Genomic DNA, 19,765 nt, shown 5'->3' on the forward strand with positions numbered 1-19,765 from the left:
TTAGTGAGAAAGAAAATGAAAAAGGAGGAGTATTCTGACTGAGAGCCCTGATATGAACTAAAGCTTATTGATTATCATTTAAAAATTGGGTATCTTGATTTACTTGATTTTGTGGTTCAAAAAGTCAAATCACCTGAGCGAATTTAATAAAGCTTCAAAACTTAGGGCGTTTGACTTCATGTTGTCTAAATAAAACATCAAATAACTTTTTCTTTTTTCTTTTTTTTTTTTAGGTTTAGGAAATGTAATTTGTGTAAAAATGTAAAAGCACTCTGAAAATTGATAATTTTTCTAAAGGTTGTTTTTTTCGTTTATTTTTTTTCTTTCACCCTTCAGAGATCATAGGTAATTCTTTATCCTCTGAATTTAATGGTGAACTTTTCACTCAGCAACTGTTCATGGAGTGTGGCTTTGTGACAGGCACTGTTCTGGCCCTGAGGCCACTGAGGAGAACCAGTCAGTCAGGAGCCTGCCCTGGAGAGCCTCACCCTCCAGCTCAGGGAGGAGAACAGCTGTAGGGAATGAGCTATTAAATCCCTAATCACCATCAGCGGTCACTCAGTAAAAGTTAGTCAATCTCAGGTGAGGTGACGGTGACTGGGTGGGCTTCTCAGCTTGAGCACTGAGGGAAGGCCCCAGGGAGTGATACTTAATCTGAGACTCTCGAATATAAAGAGGGATCTAACTCTGCAGACATCTGAGGTTGGGAGACATTCCAGGCAAAGAGAAAGGCTGCCAAAGTGCCCCCCCCCCCCACACCAGCTAGAAAGGTGGTATGTTCCAGGCCACTGTGCCCCAGTGCAGTGGGCCCAGGGAGAAGAGTAAGAGAAATCACAAGGTAGGATACAGATAGATGCATTCAGGGCTCATGGGCCAGCGTACAGGGGATGGGGGCAAAGGGCACTGGGAAATCTAAGGAGGCTTTTCCCAGAGGAGCAACATGGCTATATTTACATTTTTAAAAAGCCAGTCCTGAGCCAGGTACAGTGGTACAAGACTGTAATCCCAGTGACACAGGAGGCTGAGGCAGGAGGATTGCAAGTTCAAAGCTCGGCCTCAGTAACTTAGCAAGGCCCTAAGCAACTTAGCTACCTCAAAATAAAAAATAAAAAGAGCTGGGGATGTGGCTTGGTGGTTAAGTGCCCCTGGGTTCAATAAATAAACAAAAAGCCACTCCTGGCTGAGTCTTCCTTACATTCCCTGGACTTAATATTATTGCTTTAAATTCTAAGTTATTTTCACATTGTTGGGCACATCTGAGAGTTTTGTTTTCCCTATTTCAATGAATCATTGTAGGTAATGAGCAGTTTTATTTCTTACCCAAGAGCTTTTCTGGAACATGGGGCCCTTGAAAATCTGTCGAGATCATTGACCCTTCCCCAGTACAAATTCTTATATGCACAATTTTGCTTATCAGTGTTGGGAGATTCACAGAACTCAAAAGTCCAACCAAGAAGTCCATTTAAAGAGTGCCTGTGCCACAGATCATTTCTCCCTGTCTTAATAGAATTATTTCGAAGGGATTATTATTTTAAAGGGTGTAGTGGGGGGTCATTTAAGGCGAAAATTTGTAAAAGTGTCTGGTATGTAAGTGCACACCTACGACAGCTCTAAAAACAACATGCCTAAAAAATGTATGTTCCCTGGGTCTGGGATGTATGCGTGTGGGTCACCCTGCTCCTCAGGCCTCTGTGAGCTCCCCGAGGGCTGGAGAAGGTCTGATGGGTGGCCTGGTGCTGCTGTGCTTAAGTAGATTCCATGCCTCTTCAATAAGCCTCAGACCTGTTCTTTGAAATGGTTCATTGGAGATTATTTCTGAGCCCCGTTTAGGTGGACATTGTGACCCAAGGTCATTTGTATCACAGTGTTCAGATGCCCTACTTCAACGTTTTAATTTTAATGGTTTCAACAGAAATAAAAGACAGTGTCCCAGTGGTTGGTTTTTAGTTCTTTCTAAAATGTAGTATAATACATAGGCTTTTGCCTTCTTAAAATGTTTTACTGGCTTTTCTTTTTTAAACGACATATTGTGGTTATTGGAATGGCAGTTAGACTGTGATGTGACAGTAAAATAATGCCTACAAGGACTAAAGTCTCAGAGAAGTGTCCCTGGGCTCCTTCATACCTCAAACCTGGAGTACAAAAGTGGTCCCCAGCCTGGGATTCCACTTAAGCCGGACCCACTTCCTGTCCACTCAGTTGCTTCGGAAAATATTACCAAAGTCATTTCATTTCTTCCCATTTTCCTTAAAAGAAAAATCAGGAATCCTTGCCATAGCCTCAGAGCCCTGCCTTCACTTCATTGCTGCTTGCTCTGTTCCTTCCCTGCCAGCACCCAGCCACATGTGGGTCCTCGACATCTCTCTCCAGGGACCTATTTTTTGCTCTATCTGAACATCCCACACACTCCCCCACACTCTCTCCACACACCCTTTGGCAGCCAGTCCTTCAGGGCTCAGCTAAAGCATCATTTTCTCAGAGACAGTTTTATTGACCTCTCTTAATATGAGTTAGGGCTGTCTATCAGACTTCCTTGCCAAAGAGCATACCAGACCGTGATAGGCGTCTTGACAGTCTGTGTTACAATGTTAGTGCAGGTTTTGACAAATAGCCATTCAAGTCTAATGTGTACTGTGCATCTCTCCTAAACTTGAACCTGTTTTTGTTTCTGTCAGGACTCAGTGTGCTCTACTTCCTGTTCCTGGTATTTCTCCTGTTCCTGAATTTCGAGCAGGTTAAATCTCTGATGTATTGGCTAGATCCAAATCTTCGGTATGCCACCAGGGAAGCAGATATCATGGTATGTACTCTTCAGTAACCCAGTAGAGAAGTTAGTAGAGTCTTAGGGATAGGGGATAGTAGATTTCACATTTTAAGTTGTTCCTTTTCTTATTTCCTGAGTAGACAGAAAAAAATCCAGGACTCTGGGCAGGCCGTTGAGTTGCATGGTTTTATAGAAGTTCAGGGTAATGAAATCTTCCCATGAAGCAAAAGTGTATGCTAAAGAGTATAAAGATTGTCATCAAAGAGCCTTGGGCCTGAATTCTGTCTGTCACTTGTCCACCAATGGACTTTGGGCAAAGTGCTAGTCAGCTTGTTCCCCCTTTTATAAGTTGAAAATAGTAATAGTTCTTTTGGGGAGTTGGTATGAACTAAACCAAGTTACTTTACTCATGAGCCCACCCTAGGCCTGCATGGGACCTCAGGTGCACAGGCCCTCAGGTGGCTGCTCTTCCTACCAGTGTCATCCTCAGCTCTCTGCTCTCAGCCCCTCCGCATCCAGTGCAAAGATCCTTTCCACCGGCTGACCATGAAGGGGCCATTGTAATGATCTAGGCCATTTTGTTTGTTATTTTTATTAAACCCCACATGAAAACCTTTTATTTTTGGTTAAGACCATGCTGTATTTTGGCTTTTACTGAAGAGACTATGTGTATGGGGAAAATCAACTGTTTTTTCCTCTACGCTCTCATGAACACTTCTCTAACCAGATGTGCGGGTTTCCCCCACTTCAGCCAGTTCTCCTGACATGAGCCAGGGGACTTACAGTTCCGTTCTGTTCTGACACAGCCTGGAGTTAGTCAGCTCCCACAAGTTAAGGGCTCAGTCCCACAGTACTTATCTATATTTCATATGCAAATGAAAGCCTCCATGGTCACCTGTGCTTCTGACCAGCAGCCTCAAGTAGGAGGTTGCCCCAATACTAATTTATTATGACAGATCACAGAACTAAGGGAAATACACTTCTATAGTTTACTGTGAAGGATGTGAGAGAATGAGATGAACAGCCACATGAAGAGGTACACAGGACGAGACCTGGAAGGATCTTCATGCAGGAGCTTCTGTCCCCCTGGGTTGGGGTGCGCCACTCCCAGCACATGGACCTATTCACCACCTAGAAGCTCTCCAGACCCCACAGTTCAGGGACTTAAGCTTTGTCACATAGACACGATTGATTATTGATTGATTATTAACATCTCCAGCTCTTCTCTCCCAGAAGATGATGGATGGGGCTACAAGCTTTAAGCCTCTGGTTGTGGCTTGGTCTTTCTGGTGCCCAGTCCCTGTTCTGGAGCCCACTAGGAGTTGCCTAATTAGAACAAAAATGTTCCTGTTACTCAGGAAATTCCAAGGGATTAGGAGCTTTGTGTCAGAAACTAGGGTCAAAGACCAAGTAAAAGATGTACCTCCCAGCCCTATTCCTCAGAAAATTATAAGGGTTTTTTTGAAAGAGCTCTGAGCCAGGATCCAGGGACCAAGACCAAAATCAATATCCCATTATTTTATACTATATGGTTCATTTCATTTCAAAAAAGGTGGTATTTTTTTTTTTTCTCTTTCCAATGCCTAATATTTGGTGCTTTTTTCCTCTATTTTTTTTTCTTTCCAATGCATAAAACCTGGTGGTGCTTAGGACAATGAGAATAGGCACATGGACTCTGAGACATAATGACTTTGAGAAACAGGAAGTAATATAAGGGACCTAATAATAAGGTCTAAGCAGTAATCATTTCACCATGGTTGACAGTGGTCAGACCCTTCTTGAAAGGGCATTTCTAAATTTTTATTTTTAACTTTCTTAAGAGACACAGTTGAAGCAAAAATAAGCATGCAGAAATTATAAGAGAAGTCAGTTTGGGGTTTTCTCACCCTAAAGAAAGAATGGCAAAACTCAGGAGCTTGAAATGATGATGATTGTGGTAGTCAGTCATCCATTACTGTAGCAAATTACCTGAGATAATCAATTAAAATGGAAGAAAGGCTTATTTTGCCTCCTCATTTTGGAGGCTTCAGTTTGTGGTCATTTGGCCTTATTGCTTGGGCCTGTGGTGAGGCAGCACATCCTGGCAGGAGCATGTAGCAGAGGAAGGTGCTCACCACTTTGCAGGTGGGAAACAGAAGAAGAGACTGGCATCCCACATTCCCCTTTTAGGCATGCCTCCAGTGACCTCCAATATCCCACAAGGCCACACCTCTTAAAGGTCCAACCACCTTCATAGCGCCAAGCTGGGGACCAAGCCTTTAACACAAGGACTTTGGGGGACGTTCCAGATCCAAACTATGACATTAATGAAAATGATGGTTACAGACGGTAATAGTGAGGATAATAACAGTTATTGAGTAGGGACTGTTTGTTTGAATAGTCCTTTTTTGTTCACAGAAGAATTAGATTGGGAGAATGACTTATCCAATTCAATACTTTCCTAAACAACTTTTCTAGGCTTTTGAGTAAAAGAGGTCCCATTACAAAGCAAATCTGCCGCAGTCTAGCTGGGCAAAATAACCGGGAGGTGACAAGCAACTTGAAGGTTGAAGCGGGAACTGCTTTATTGCAGAACAGCAGAGATATATATACCTAACTGATTACACACAGCTTGACTCAATTAGCATCATCTAGATACAGCAGTCAGCCAATAAGGAATCCCCACCATCTTAATGGCTCAGTGGCTTTGCCTCACAAACCACTCCTCCTGGCAAACTGCCAGGAGCCATCTTGACTTGGTTGTGGCCTCCCACACAAATCGACAGGCAGGCAGTGGTCCTCATTCTGTTGACCCAGCTCTCAGAGCTAGTAGAAGGAATTTTAATTGAATAATGCTCTTGACATCTAGCTTCCTTAGGAATTTGACTTCAGAGGGACATCTGAATGTCACGACTACAGTTTCAAAATAGCTGCAAGTGGCTTTTAAAACCTAGTTGTCCCGTATTGGCTAATTCTCCCCTGCCAAGCCCAGCAAAGCTGAAGTGGCTTGTGGTTCTGGCTGATGCTGCAGTGCCTCATCTTCTTTATCAGTCATTACTTTCTTCCTTCTTAAAGTAATCGTTCACAATTATAAAGACCCATTCATTAGTGGCAGGAGACAAACACTTCTGACCTCATTGGATTAGTGGAAAGAAATTCCTTCATGTGAAACCAAATGTCTTTGATTCACTGGTCCCCATTTCTTCTTTTACCCTGTACCCAGTCCTGATCTTGGCCGACTCTGGCTCATTAAAACCCTGATTCCCATTTTTCCTCTTAGAATTTCTTTTATAAATTGGGGCTGAGGGATCATTGAAATTGTATTAGAGGCGGTTTCTCTTCTGGACAGTTTGCTGCTTTTTAAAATATTGATTCTGGTCTAAAGGTGTAGCTCAGTGGTAGAACATATACTTAACATGCACAGGGCTCTGACTTCAATTCCCAGCACCAAAATAAAATACTAATTTTTATTAAATATGTGTTCAAAACTTGAGACAAGCTTTTTGAGAGCAGAACTTGTTTATAAATCAGTCTGTCTGCAGCAGCAGTCTTTGTTAAATAAGTTACTATTGTCTGAGCCTTTCCTTCTTGCTGGCATACTGCTGGTGAGAGTGGGGGAGTGGGAGGGGCGGGGACAGGTGGGCAAATTCCTTGTCCCTTGGAACTCAGAGTCTACAAGTAGGCACATTTAAAGGAATAACTTGTTGTCTGTTGAACCCTAAGACACTATCGATGACTTTTAAAATTTTTATCATGGAAGGCTTTAAACATATGGAAGAGTAGAAATCCCCATGTACCCGTCATCCAGCTTGAACATTGCGCAATCTTGTTTCAGTCCCCCAGTCTGGATTATTTTGAAACAGTTCTCAGATATTAAGTTGAAAATATATGAGCTCTTTTTTTTTTTAAACGTAAGCACTTCATAGTCAATATATGTATTCAGGGTTCACATTTTTCCAGTTGCCAGATATAAATGTCTTTTACAACTGATTTGTTCCGAGTAGGACCTTGACAAGGTCCACATAGTGAATTTGATGTGTCTCTTAAATCCTTTTTAGTTTTCGGGGGACACAACATCTTTGTATGTGGTGCTGAGGATCGAACCCGGGCCGCAAGCATACCAGGCGAGCACGCTACTGCTTGAGCCACATCCCCAGCCCCTTCTTAAATCCTTTTTGATCAGTAGGTTCTTCGACACATTTTCTTTTTCCTTAAGGTATATTTTGTTGAATAAGCCAAATTGTTTACCTCACAGAGTTTCTCACATCTGGATTTTGCAACTTGCATTTCCAGGATATCCCGAGTGTGTCTCCCTGATCCCTGCATTTCCTACACACTGAAAATTGAGTATAGAGGCCTGGGGGGGTTCCATACTCCAGTCCAGTTCTTATGGTGGACCTCCTCATAGGTGTCAGGGGGCACAGGATGTCTGCTGTTCTGTCCTGATAAGGTTAAGATCAATCGTGGGTTTAGGAGGTCAGCATCTATTTTAAGTTGAGCCATAAATTATAGGTATGGCTTTTGGAAGGGGAATAAAGAAGCCTTATATCTAAAGAACCATACATTTTAATACATTGAAATATGCATCCTGATTCTCAAAATAATACAGAGTGAAAAGGGCATACCATGGGATCCAGGAAGCACAATGCTCCCACGAGGTTGCAGCACTGTAAAGGAAAAGGAGTGGGAGCTATTAACACTTAGAGCAGTGACCCTGTCACGCCAGGGATGTCAGGGAGATCAAGCCAAGTACTAATGTTCAAGCTGGCCACTAAAGGGTAAGTGGGAGTAGCCAGACACAAGGACGGGCATTACTCAGCAAGACAGCCCCTGTGGAGGCCCTGACTGGGCAGCTGGGTCAGTCAGGGGCTGAGGAGTGTGGGAATCCAGAAGTAGAGAGCCGTGCCTCAGGCTGGGAGGCTGCCAGGGCCAGACTGGCTGCAATTTAGAATTTGGATCTCATTCTAAATGCCATTCAGAGCAGTTACGTGATCTGTGCTGATATTTTGGAGGTTCAGTCAATACCCTGACCTGTAGTTGAGTTTGGAGACAGAAGAAAGAGTTCAGTATATTAGCTGATTTCTTCCTGTAAATGCTAAGTGGAGCAGATGGCTGTAGACCTGGACCACGTGGGCTTGCTAATACTCCCTCCCACAGATTAAGCAGGCCTATCCTCCCCTGGCCCTTTGGACAATTGTAAGCTTCTTCCACAAGGCAAGACCTGTCCCACAAGATTTCTGCATGGTTGAGGGAGCAGACAAGATCGTGTGCTGTCAGAAGGCAAATAATTTCCAAAGAGGACTTGGAATCTTTTCTTCTTTTAAAGAAACCATTTCCTTCAAAGGGAGAACAGGACTGGAAGGCTGCAGTGTGCATTAGTGAGATCTGTCTAGACTCAGAAGGATGTCTTATCCAACCACCGACTTCCCTGACACACACGTAGGTGTGCTCACATGTACACACGTGCACTTTACTACATGCACATAGTATACATAGTTATGCAATTGATATGATTTATGATATTCAATATCATTTTATTTATAAAGAACTGGCTATAGGAAGCACAGGTGGAGACAGGGTGACCAGTTAAACATCTTTCTAATCTTGAGTTGGAGGTGGGTGAAAGTGTGTGGAGGTGGGGACCCAGGTACTTATTATACTATCATATATACGTTTTATATACTTGAAATATTTCACAAACTTAGAAAACTACTGAAGAAGTCTGAGCAAGAAATATTAGTAACAATGAGATAGGTCGAGGAAAGAAAGTTGAAAAGGTAAAATGAATGGGACTTGCTATTTGGTTACATGTTGGGCAAGCAAGGGAGGAGGGGTGGGGTCACCAAGATCAGCCTGAGACAGTTTGCAAGGTAAGCAATTTGTCTTTAGTCACAGGCACACCTAGACAGTTGGCCTCTTTCCAGGCCCTGGCTCTGGGCTGTCCTCAGTTAGAGCCTGTTCATCCTGATTGTCATGCTTATACCTGCTCGAGGCTCCTGCAGCACTACAGCCAGCCTTCTGTGTCTGTGGGTCAACATCCATGGATTCAACCAACTGCAGATCAGAAGTATTCAGAGAAAATTATTGCTCTTTTCTTGGCATTATTACCTAAGCAGCACAGTGTAACAACTATTTTCATGGTATTACATCATTTTAGGTACTTGTAGTAATTTACAGATGATTTAAAGAATATGAGAAGATCTGTGTAGATTACATGCAAATTCTGAACCATTTTACATGAGGAACTTGAGCATCCTTGAATTTTTATATCCCTGGGAAATATTAGGTCAAGGCTCTCATAATCCAATCATTTTGTCTCTAAACTTTCTTGCATTGTCTCACACATGAGCTTCAGGAGATATCTAATATTGAAACCCTACTAATAGTTAATAGGAATTTTTCCAGTTGACTGATAATAAGTCACAGGCAATAGCTTTCACTACTTTCTATTAGATTAATATGGAAAGAAAGGGTATGAAATAGGTTCCCAAGAAATGTTATATTGTCCTTTAGTTGTCATAAATATATAATATGTTCAAAACAAAAAGATGCTAAGATGGAACCAAAATTCTTACAAGTATAAGAATTTTCTAATATTTAGATTATGTAGTATCTGATAGTTTTGAGCTGGGGTTTATTCTGTCCTCTTCCCATTTCTAAAGTTTAGTTCTAAACATTTAAGGCTTTACATTTTCCTCAAAATCCTACCTAACTATATCCTTTCAGTTTTGATATGCAGTATTTTTTTATTATCATTGGTATTCAATTTTTTAAAAAAATTCTATTATGATTTCTTCAATCTGTGATTTTTTAGAAATGTGTTTTAAATTTCTAAATCTATTGGAATCCTTTAATTACCATTTCCATTACTGGCTTTAACTTAGTTGCTCTGACCTCAGATGATGTGATCTATGCAATGCTACTTTTTTAAGATGTGTTAAGCCTTTGTAAAATTATTTTGCTTCCCATTTTAACCCAGCATTTGCAATTCAGAGTAAAGCAGGTCTCATTTAAGCTCTAGGACTTGTTGATTTACCCAAGAATCTTGTTGTTAAAACTTTTCTATTAATGGATCAGCACCTACATTACTTGTCAGGGGCAGTTCTTACTCACTGTCTGAACCCAGAAAGCCCATAGGTTCTGGAGTTCCATTGATCATTTCCCTTCATGTTCAACAGGAGTATGCTGTGAACTGCCACGTGATTACCTGGGAGAGGATCGTTAGCCATTTTGATATATTTGCATTTGGGCATTTCTGGGGTTGGGCCATGAAGGCCTTGTTGATCCGAAGTTATGGTCTCTGCTGGACTATCAGTATTACCTGGGAGCTAACTGAGGTAAGAAGTGGGGGGTGGGGGTTCCCAGGACGAAACATTGTGTACACTTTATGTGTAGGAAGAAAAAGGTTGTCAGGTAGCCGTCAATCCATTCTCCAGCCCCCATCGTGGAAATGTGTTTACACCATCCCATGAGACTCTTTTAGATCTTTGTTTAAAAAAACAAAAACTAAACAAAAGCCACCTTGTTCACTTAATGAAATGTATTTCTATCCCACCAGTCTTAAAGAGAAACAAATGAAATCAAGCGAAAGAATAAAGTGAAATTCCCAAGTGAGACACATAAATGATAATGAGGGAAATCTGCTTAGAAGTAAACAGGTTGGTTAACCCACTCAGCTGTTTTCCAGTCTGAGACAAAAAGGTGTTCAGAAATGTCAAGGGCATCCAAAGGGGCTTTATAGCTGAAAAATGAATTTCCAATAGAGTTATTTGTCTCATTTAATTAATGAAAGAGATATATTCTTTAAAAACTATTAGTAAAATTGGGGGAACTAATTCATTATTGCTCAATTTTACATTATTCATCATTCCCAGAGAACAGAATTTGACCACGTGCACAGTGTATTCCTCAATGCCTGTCGTTGACCCAATCCCAGCCTAGAGAAGTGTGCCAGTTAAATATGGCTTCTATTACTGTAACTCTCACATCTTTGGAGACTTGGAAGTCTGAGGTCAAGGTGTGGGCAGGGTTGGTTTCTTCTGAGGACTGTTGTGGAGAATCTTCTGAGGCCTGTCCCACCCCTCGCAGTTTGCTCTCCATCTTCAACATTTCTTGACTTGTAGATACACCCCGTCTTCCTAATCAGGTGGCATTTCCCCTGTGTCTCGGAGCCTTCCTTCTTATTCTTTTTATAAGGACACCAGTTATAATGGATTGGGGGGCTCACTCCAGTCCAGTTCAACCTCATCTTAACTACATGAGCAACAGCTTCTTTTCCAAATAAATTCACCTTCTGAAGAGTTGGCATTTAGGGCTTCAGTGTAGAGATTTTCAGGGAACATAATTCAGATCACCATGACTGTGCCCAACACCTTATATGTCACCGTGAATCCTCAGGATGGACAGGGAAAGGCAGTGGCTATCTATCCACTCCCATTGTATGGAGAAGGATCCGGAGTTCTGAGCCTCACTTCCTTGGTTGAGCCAGGATACATTCCATAACCACGTTCCTGTCTTTTCACCACATCCTGCCTCAGAATGCAGTCATCTTCCTAACCCAGCTGCCCGGCTTTGTGTAAGGCACCAGGGCTTACCAGCTCCCTTTTCCCCTCTCTCTAGCTCTCTAGACTTCTTTCTTTCCTGCTCCCCAAAGTCCTGTGGTACTCAGGTCCTGTGACTCTTTCTTAAACATTTCTACAGTCCAAAGGAGTCTTCTCATCCCTCTTCTTGCTCCTGTCTGATCGACCATGTCTCTTGTCTGAAGTGCTTGTCTTCGCACTACTTATTGCCAAATAAGTCCTTTTCAGCCCTCCACCAGATCAAGACCCCTCCTCCTAAGACCTCTTTATTGTTTGTCCCTTGCTCTTAAAATAGAATCCAGACTTCTGAGCCAGGCAGAGAGGCCCAGAGGGGACCTAACCACTGCCTCCCAGCCCAGCCCCAGTGAGCCTCTCTCTCCCTCAACCTCTGTGCTCCTCCATTTCAAAAGTCATTTGCTTTTTCCCACCAGAGCCCTTCACTTATCCTCACCGCTTCTTGCTCCCCTCACCTCCTAGTCTCCTGTTGCCAGGGCTCAGCTCCTAAAGGAAAATTTCCCTGCTCCTCCACTATCTGTGCTCCATTTAGACACATGGTAAGTGTGTCTTTAGCCTCCAGGGGGCAAGGCTCATGTCTCTGTGTTCCCAGGCCCAGGGACTCTGCCATACACATGGCTAGTGCATGATATTTCCATAGTGAATGAATGAAGGTGACAGCCAGCTCCTCAGACTCAGCCCCTTGGGGCCCATCTTGCCCCAGCATCTGGTACCTTCCAGAAAGCCCCTATGCTAAAGGTGTTCTCCACCATTACTTCTGTGCATAGTTTTATTCCAGCAAACACGCTGCCAGCTTCTGTAGTTTCTCTCTTCCTTGTCCAAAGGCCAGTGTTCAAGTTCCACCTTGCACTTGAAACCTGGGAATACACTTCAGGGGTAGTGTGAAGCCCACCAGGGTAAGAATGCAGTGATAAGCCATCACATATAATGGCTGTCTTGTAGCTTCTCAGTGACAGATGCATCAAAAAGAAAAATTTCTCATGTCTGCATATTGTTTGTCGCTTACAAAATGCTCTGTGGAAACTTTTAACTTTGCACTATTTATTCTATTACTTCAGAGGTTTGCGATGGCATGGAGTGTCTTTCCAGAGACTCTCTGGCCTGGGCTTTGTGATTTCACTTTCCTTCTTAGGTTGGGCCTTCACACAGCAGGGCATGCTGCTCTTGGCACAGCTAATCCACCCTTTATTTTAAATGAAACAGTTTTTAAGGAGACTTTTGTTCACCTTTTGAACACCCTTTACTACTCACCCCATCTGGACCATCTCCATCTCCATCTGCACCTCTTGAAATCAGTCATTCATGCACTGATGTTGTGACTCCAATATGTCTCCCTTCCAGAAGGCTTCCCCAGTTGCCCTCAGTCAGAGTGGATCTGCCGCGTTCCCACTGCGTTCCATTCACATTAGCTTTATAACACTTACCTCAGTCTACCTCCCTTTGTGGTCTGAATATCTGGATGCACATCTCACCCCTCCCCTGAGATCAGATGCTGTGGCTTACTTTGTCTCACCACTGTGCACATGATGGGTGCCTAATACGGACTGTCATCTTTGGGAGTTGGTCAGTGTGGGATGGTCTGGAGAGCTGTCAGTTCCCTGCATTATGTCGTTGAGATCTCATCTTTTAGAATTTGTAATTTTTCCCTCTGATTTATCTATACACCTATGGAATATTTCTGAAATACACAGCTTGAATTCTAAAGCTGCTAATTTTGAGAACTGTACCAGCACTTTGTTGTCAGATATGAAAACTGTCTTATTCCCCTCTCAGATCCTTGTTGTGTTGTCATCAGCCAAGGTAATTCATTGGTAATCTATTTTTAAAGAGGTGCCATTGTGTCTTTAAAAGCCTAATGTTTTAAAAAAGAGAGCTATTTGATAAATGTTGTTTGTAAACCATGTGCAATATGAAAAGCAAGAACCAGATTACAGACTGGTTATGGTGGTTTTCTTATTGTTAAGAAAAAATGCAATAACATTTTCTGAAACGATGCATTGTTAAGAGGAAATGTATCATTCTGCATGGCACCCCAGTTTTGGCTTTTTTCCCAACCTTCATCTCTTGTGTTCCTCAGCTTTTCTTCATGCATCTTCTGCCCAATTTTGCTGAGTGCTGGTGGGACCAAGTCATTCTGGACATCCTGTTGTGCAATGGAGGCGGCATCTGGCTGGGCATGGTGGTTTGCCGGTTTTTAGAGATGAGGACTTACCACTGGGCAAGCTTCAAGTGAGTCCTTCTTTTTGGACGTTAGTCACAGTGTTGTAATCTATGTTTAATTGCTTTACAAGGAGTCATGTTTAGTGTCATCTTTGATGCCAAGGAATAAAATTTCATATCAGCAATTAAAACTCAAAATGATTATAAACCTGATTTCAAGCATCTGTCCAGAAAATGGTATCATTTACAATTTTCTCTTTTTCACTTTCTGTATTTAGAGGGTCCTAAAAGCCTCTAGATTCAAAGTGCTTCTTAAATCCATCTCTTCCTGCAGATCCCTACTGCCTCAGCCTGTATAGTCTGATTCCCATCCCTACCTTAGTTGGTCCCCTGTCCCTGACGAAAACCCTGCTCACACCATTGCTTGAGTGGACTACTTCAGAATGTCAGGTTTATTGGGTCGGGACCCTATGGTGGCTCCTCATGATCTTTAAGGACAAATCGTGCCTCATGGGCTGGGAGGGGAGGACCCTTCTCCAGCACCTGATGCTCTATGGCCAAAACACACTCCTTCCTCTGTACCTTTGACCCATATTCCCTAGGACCAGGCTGCTTGTGTCCTTTTCTTTGGTGACTCAGCTCACTTGCCACCCCTTCCGGAAGCTGTCCCTGACTCTAGTGTTAAGCTGTATGCCCCTCTTCTGTGCTTCCGGGGAGGGCAGTGCATACCACCACCCTTGCTTTATTCTGCTTAGTGCAACTGGCTTCTCAGTTTATGGCAGGCACCATGCCATTGATGAGGAAGAAAGAACTGTGGTGGTGATGAGGAAAGTAGTTGTTTTCATTGTATTTAGAATTTTGTTTATTTTCATATCATTCAGTATTCTTCAAAGCATGATTTTAAGGGGATTCTTCATATCCTGTCAGACAGAATAATCATAAAGTATTAGCCAGTTCCCTTTCTAGTCCCTTAGTTGTTTCAAGGTTTTTGCTTTCATAAAGGCAAGAGTGAACATTCTTAGGCATATTTTTGTGTGTATCTCTGATTTTCTTATATGAATCAATTCATACTGTCACCTATTGTGTATGTGTATATTATATACACACAAACACACACACATATATTCACTGTTTTCTTCAAATTTATTTTAAACCTATGCCAATTTTACCCCCCATAAAATTGTGGGATAATGGATTTCCAGGTTTTTTTGTTTTCTCTTTTATTGGTGCTTCTTATGGTTGAAGGATATTAACACTTTGTTGTAACTGTGACTTTATTTTCCATTTTGTTATCCCCTTTATGATCTAGTGTATCATGGATTTTTTTATTTAATGTCAAAAAATTTTTTCATCTTTTTGTTCACGTAATGTTAACCCATATTTTCTTCTAGTTTCTTAGTGGTTGTCTTTTTCTTATTATAAGGAATTTACAAAATCTCATTACAAAATCTCATTTCATATTTATTTCATGTTTTAGCCTTGGACTAACCAGTTTTCCTGTCTCTTTTAGTAATCATTCTCTCTTTGGCCACTGATTTTGACTGGACATTTTAAGGTTGGAAGGCAGTAAATAATGTGACAGCATAGTCGCTGGGCTAGATGTTGCTGCAGGCAAACTGTGCAAGCAGCGTCTCTGCTGAGCCTTCCATCAGGGTCCTCACTGTTGTTCTCTTCATTTTAGAGGGGGCGATACTGTGGCTGGTATCTAGTGATTTGCTTAAGGACACACAGCTAGAAACAGTGGAGTCTGGATCTGTATCAGACAGATTCTTTAAACACAGCCACCTGGCTTTCCTGTTTTTACACATTTATGCTTCAAATTCAACTCTAGAATTATTTTGCCAAGATGCCAAAATTTATAAATCCAACTATTAAAAAAAAGAAAATTCAGAGTTTTCTTATAAAACATTTAATGTATAAATGAATGTAGGTTAATTTAAATTGAATGAACCTCTTCACTACATTAAATATTCTGCTTCTGGATTCTGCAGTATCTGTGTCCTTTCTTTTAGGTTTTTCCATGCACTCTCACCCTTTTTAAAATATACATCCTCCACAGTTCTTGTTAGTTTGGGGGCAGTCTCTGTTTTTGTTGCTTTTGTGCTGCGAACCTTATTGCTGTGATATTTTTCCCAGTATGACCTTGATGATAAGTGGATGGGTAAAGGGACAGACTTGGTGTCTTCCCCTTTCCCCTGTCCCCTTCCCCCCAGGAAAAAAGACCTGAGTTGTTGATACTTGTGCCTTTTGCACTTAGCACAGTGTCTGAGTCAGAAAGGTCCTTGATGTCAATATTTGTTGAACTAAAGGTTCTCTTCCAGGCATTAGATGATATTTGCCTTGGATTTTGGCTCTCCTGTACTAGTCTGGAATCTACATCATTCTGATGTTTATAAGGTCAACTTACATCAGCCAGCTTCACTATCTCTCTCTGGAAGCCTAAATGTTCTTATTTGTAAAATGTGGGGACTATTTTTATCGTGGGCCTGTGCAACTTTTAATTGAATGACTTCTAGAGTTAAAACTAAGAAATATTAAGTACCCTGTTCAACAACCCAAACAGTTCACATCTCTTGAGAAGAAATAGGGTAAAGAAATGATGTGGGCGGTCTCAAGACTATGAGAGTATGTCATTGTAAAAAAACATACCCCAAGGAGACAAAACGGTGGCAGGAATGGTGTCTTTGCCAGCATCCCAGTTCTCCCTGGGCTGGTTCCAGATTATTGTCTTTAACAACTCTTTGCTTCTTTTGTCACACTTCTTTTTGTCACACATGAATTAAGACCTCTCCTAACTCCACAGTACCCTGACCACAGCCACAGTTGCCGTGCCATGCCCTTCTTGTCATTGCTGAAATTCCCCATCCAGTGTGCTTTGGTCACCTGCCCCACCTGTGAACAGACAGACCTTTGTCTGAGGCTATTCAAGTAGAAAGGAGTCTTTCAATTCTGGCATTTGCTATAAAATCATCAATGCAGTTTTTCTCTTGGTGTTTGTCCTCTCCCTGCCCCGCCCCCTTTCTTTCCTCTTTGAATTTTCACTTGAGCTTTTCTCTTTTTACAGGGACATCCATACCACCACTGGGAAGATCAAACGAGCTGTGCTGCAGTTCACCCCTGCTAGCTGGACCTACGTCAGATGGTTTGACCCCAAATCTTCTTTTCAGAGAGTGGCTGGAATATACCTTTTTATGATCATCTGGCAGGTATTTTTTTTTAGATGCCCATAACTAGGGAACAAAGATTAACCTTCTAGGAATTTAGGAGTGATATTAATTTACATTGCATATGAACTAGAAAATGTAAAAGAGATGATGTTCGCAGCTAGCATGTAGAATAATTAACCAGCATGATGTCGTCATTTCTAAAGTCTTGCTTGGTTCTGAAGACGTTTTAAAATGTGAGTCTTTGAAACAGATTAATTCCCTGAAAAAGGTCACATTTGGCATCCATCACCCAATGAATTAGGTGTCAGATTGCTTTTTAGAATATGATAATTTTCATTATCAAAGGAACAAATGAGAAGGCTCTTCTCACATCCCTAATTCATGAGTGATATTCAGAATTGTTCCTTGGTTGTTCCCACTTTGGACAATGTGTAGGGAGCTGAATTAGTACCCTGGCAGCATTCTATGGGGTACACCTTCCCCAGGGCTGTGAGCCCTGTGTTACCATCAGTTCCCCTTATATGATGTGATTTATTATGCTATTTTTAGTTTATATCCTCAAAGCCAGTGCTATGGGAAAACAGCATGTGTTTTATGTAATTGAAAAGCACCTGCCAGTCCATATGATGTGACCACAAAGCACAGTGACCTTTCTGTGGTCTCTGCCCTTTGTTTGAGATCTGGAACTCAGCTCTGGAAGGAGAATAACCACATCTCAGCCACAATCTTCTGAGCTGCTGCCAAGCGCTCATCATGGTGCATTGCACTAAGATACTGACCCCAGGAAAAGTACCCCTGCCGCGGGTGAAACTTGGACGACCTGCCACACCCTGTGGTCAAGGATTTGCCCCATCCCAGGCATGTGCTCTCTGAGCACACAGTCATCTCTCCATACAAGCTTTCTTATCTACGGCTGGACTTGCTTTAGACTTGGCCTGGTTTCTGTAAGGCCATGCAAGTATTCCACACACCTGTATCATGTTTTCTGCTGTGTTTAAAGCATTTTTCTCCTACTGTTCCAATAGATCACACACATGAACCAAGTGACAACCATGCAAAGTAGGAAACATGACAAAGAGCTATTGCCTTGAGCCCTTGTGTGCCCCACCCCCACCCTCAGGCCCCCAGTTCGTCAGTGGTCATGTTGTCCTGGTGGTTTCTGGTTTGAACAGCCACCCCAGGGAGACCCCACACATTTTCTGAAAATGCTTTGAACATTTCACTTATTTTTATCTGTAGAATGTCTGTTTAAGGAATATATGCTTATAATTTAACATGACATACCAGGGTGACAAATCTCACCTCCTTTTTTTCAGCTGACTGAGTTGAATACCTTTTTCTTGAAGCACATCTTTGTGTTCCAAGCCAGCCATCCATTAAGTTGGTTTAGAATTCTCTTCATCGGCTGCATCACGGCTCCCACAGTGAGGTAATTGTGTTTAGCCCGACTGTCATTTGAGGACATTAACCTGCTTTAAGTTCTGTCTGGCATCAGGGAAGTCACACCAACTAGCAGATTTCCCATGAAAATACTGTTCAGATGACTTACACATCCAGAATCCAGAATATGAAGAAAATGTTTTGTTCTCAAATCTCAGCATGTTATTGGGGATTTAAAAAAAAAAAATAGTGAATAATCCATGCCACACTAGTAGTTCTATTCATTATTTTCAAATCCCTTTACTATCTTTCACTGATAGTCTTCTTTTATCCTTTCATGACCTATTTTTAAAAAGTTGGTAGTAGTGACAGGTTTCTTAAAATGAAATTAATGGAAAGTATAAATTTTTTTATGATAGAAGTCAGAAATGACATTATTTTTATAATGAGACTTTATTAGCTTTTTTAGGCTCTGTTAAACTAAATTCCTTTTGGAAAATGGGCTTTTTATCGTCATCCAGGACAGCTGTGGGGATGCTGTTATTCTCCTGCCTTCATGTAGGGCCCTGGAAAGAGAGGTATTATTCAGAGACTGTTCTTTCCTGATGCTGACTCAGCAAAGCTCAAAGCAAAGCATTTTCATTTTTGTTTTATTTTTCCTACTTAGAAATGGCATTTGGGTTTTATAACCAATATGGAGTATAGGCCTTGATCAGTAGCAGCACCAAAGATCTTCCAGAGATACAGCTGTAAATTAAGCAGTTAAAAGATCCAGAGGGCTAGGATATAGCTCAGTTGGTAGAGTGCTTGCCTAGCATGCAGAAGGCCCTGGGTTCAATCCTCAGCATCAAAAAAAAAAAAAAACCCAGCATAGCAGAAAGTGTAGAATTGCTTAGTTCATCATTTTTGTGTGTGGGTAAACCACATAAGTAGAGGGGTTTACTTGCCAAAGAAGAATAGATTTTCACTTTGGTCAAAGAGACCCCCAGCCAGTACCTCTTCATTATCTTAAAAAAAAAAAAAAAAAAAAATCCTGGACCGAACAAACCAAATAAGACACTTCTGAGTCTTGTATAATTAAAACCAAAACTTCCATCTCTCTCTTTTGTTAACAAAACAGATAGCAAAGTGACAGTTGGTAAGACAGCAGCCCTTGGAAACCTTATAGGCCAGTGGCTATTGAAGCCCTTATCTCATAGATGCTGTTTTCCCTGGATGGTTTGGAGTCTTCCTTCCTCATTTAAATGTAATTTAATTTGAGGCTTCTCAATTCTTTTCAGGAAAGATTTAGAGCAATTATTATATAAAATTTGGAACAATCAGCAAAGTCAGTAAGAGGGGATGGAAATCTCTTTAACAAAATAGCAAGTTGCAACTGTGTTACTGTGAAATCTCAGTATTGTTAAATATTCTATAAGAAAACCTAGAATCTAAAAATTTAATGCTTTGAACTTGTTAAGAGTTCCCTCTAATTTTTTGCCAAATCCTATGAATTTCTATATAGTTCTTTTTTTGCCTAAAAATGAGCCACTTTCTGTGCTTTTATACTGCTTAAGGTAGTTCTCATGGAAATAAATGCTTTGATGAGTTCCTTGAACAGTGTCTAATGAATTTTAACCCAGATCCTATTTAGCAAATGCCAGACCCTCACAGGAAAGACTTACAGATTCAGGATAAATCATATACACCATTTTCTTCCTTTTTGATTAAACTGTCACACA

The 19,765-nt window shown here is 41.5% G+C and overlaps 1 protein-coding gene across 1 annotated transcript in view; it reads left to right on the forward strand.

The window, feature by feature from the left end:
• Positions 1–19,765, forward strand: part of PTDSS1 (phosphatidylserine synthase 1) — a 59,688-nt gene that overhangs the window by 22,881 nt on the left and 17,042 nt on the right. Inside the window, exons 4-8 of the mRNA XM_081266714.1 lie at positions 2,676–2,800; positions 9,922–10,080; positions 13,415–13,566; positions 16,562–16,703; positions 17,981–18,093. Coding sequence (XP_081122840.1) covers positions 2,676–2,800; positions 9,922–10,080; positions 13,415–13,566; positions 16,562–16,703; positions 17,981–18,093 — 691 coding nt within the window. The remainder of the gene's footprint in view (positions 1–2,675; positions 2,801–9,921; positions 10,081–13,414; positions 13,567–16,561; positions 16,704–17,980; positions 18,094–19,765) is intronic.

The sequence above is a fragment of the Spermophilus citellus genome, assembly GCF_964194105.1.
Source record: "Spermophilus citellus genome assembly, chromosome: 14".
In the NCBI taxonomy this organism is placed as follows: Eukaryota; Metazoa; Chordata; class Mammalia; order Rodentia; family Sciuridae; genus Spermophilus; species Spermophilus citellus.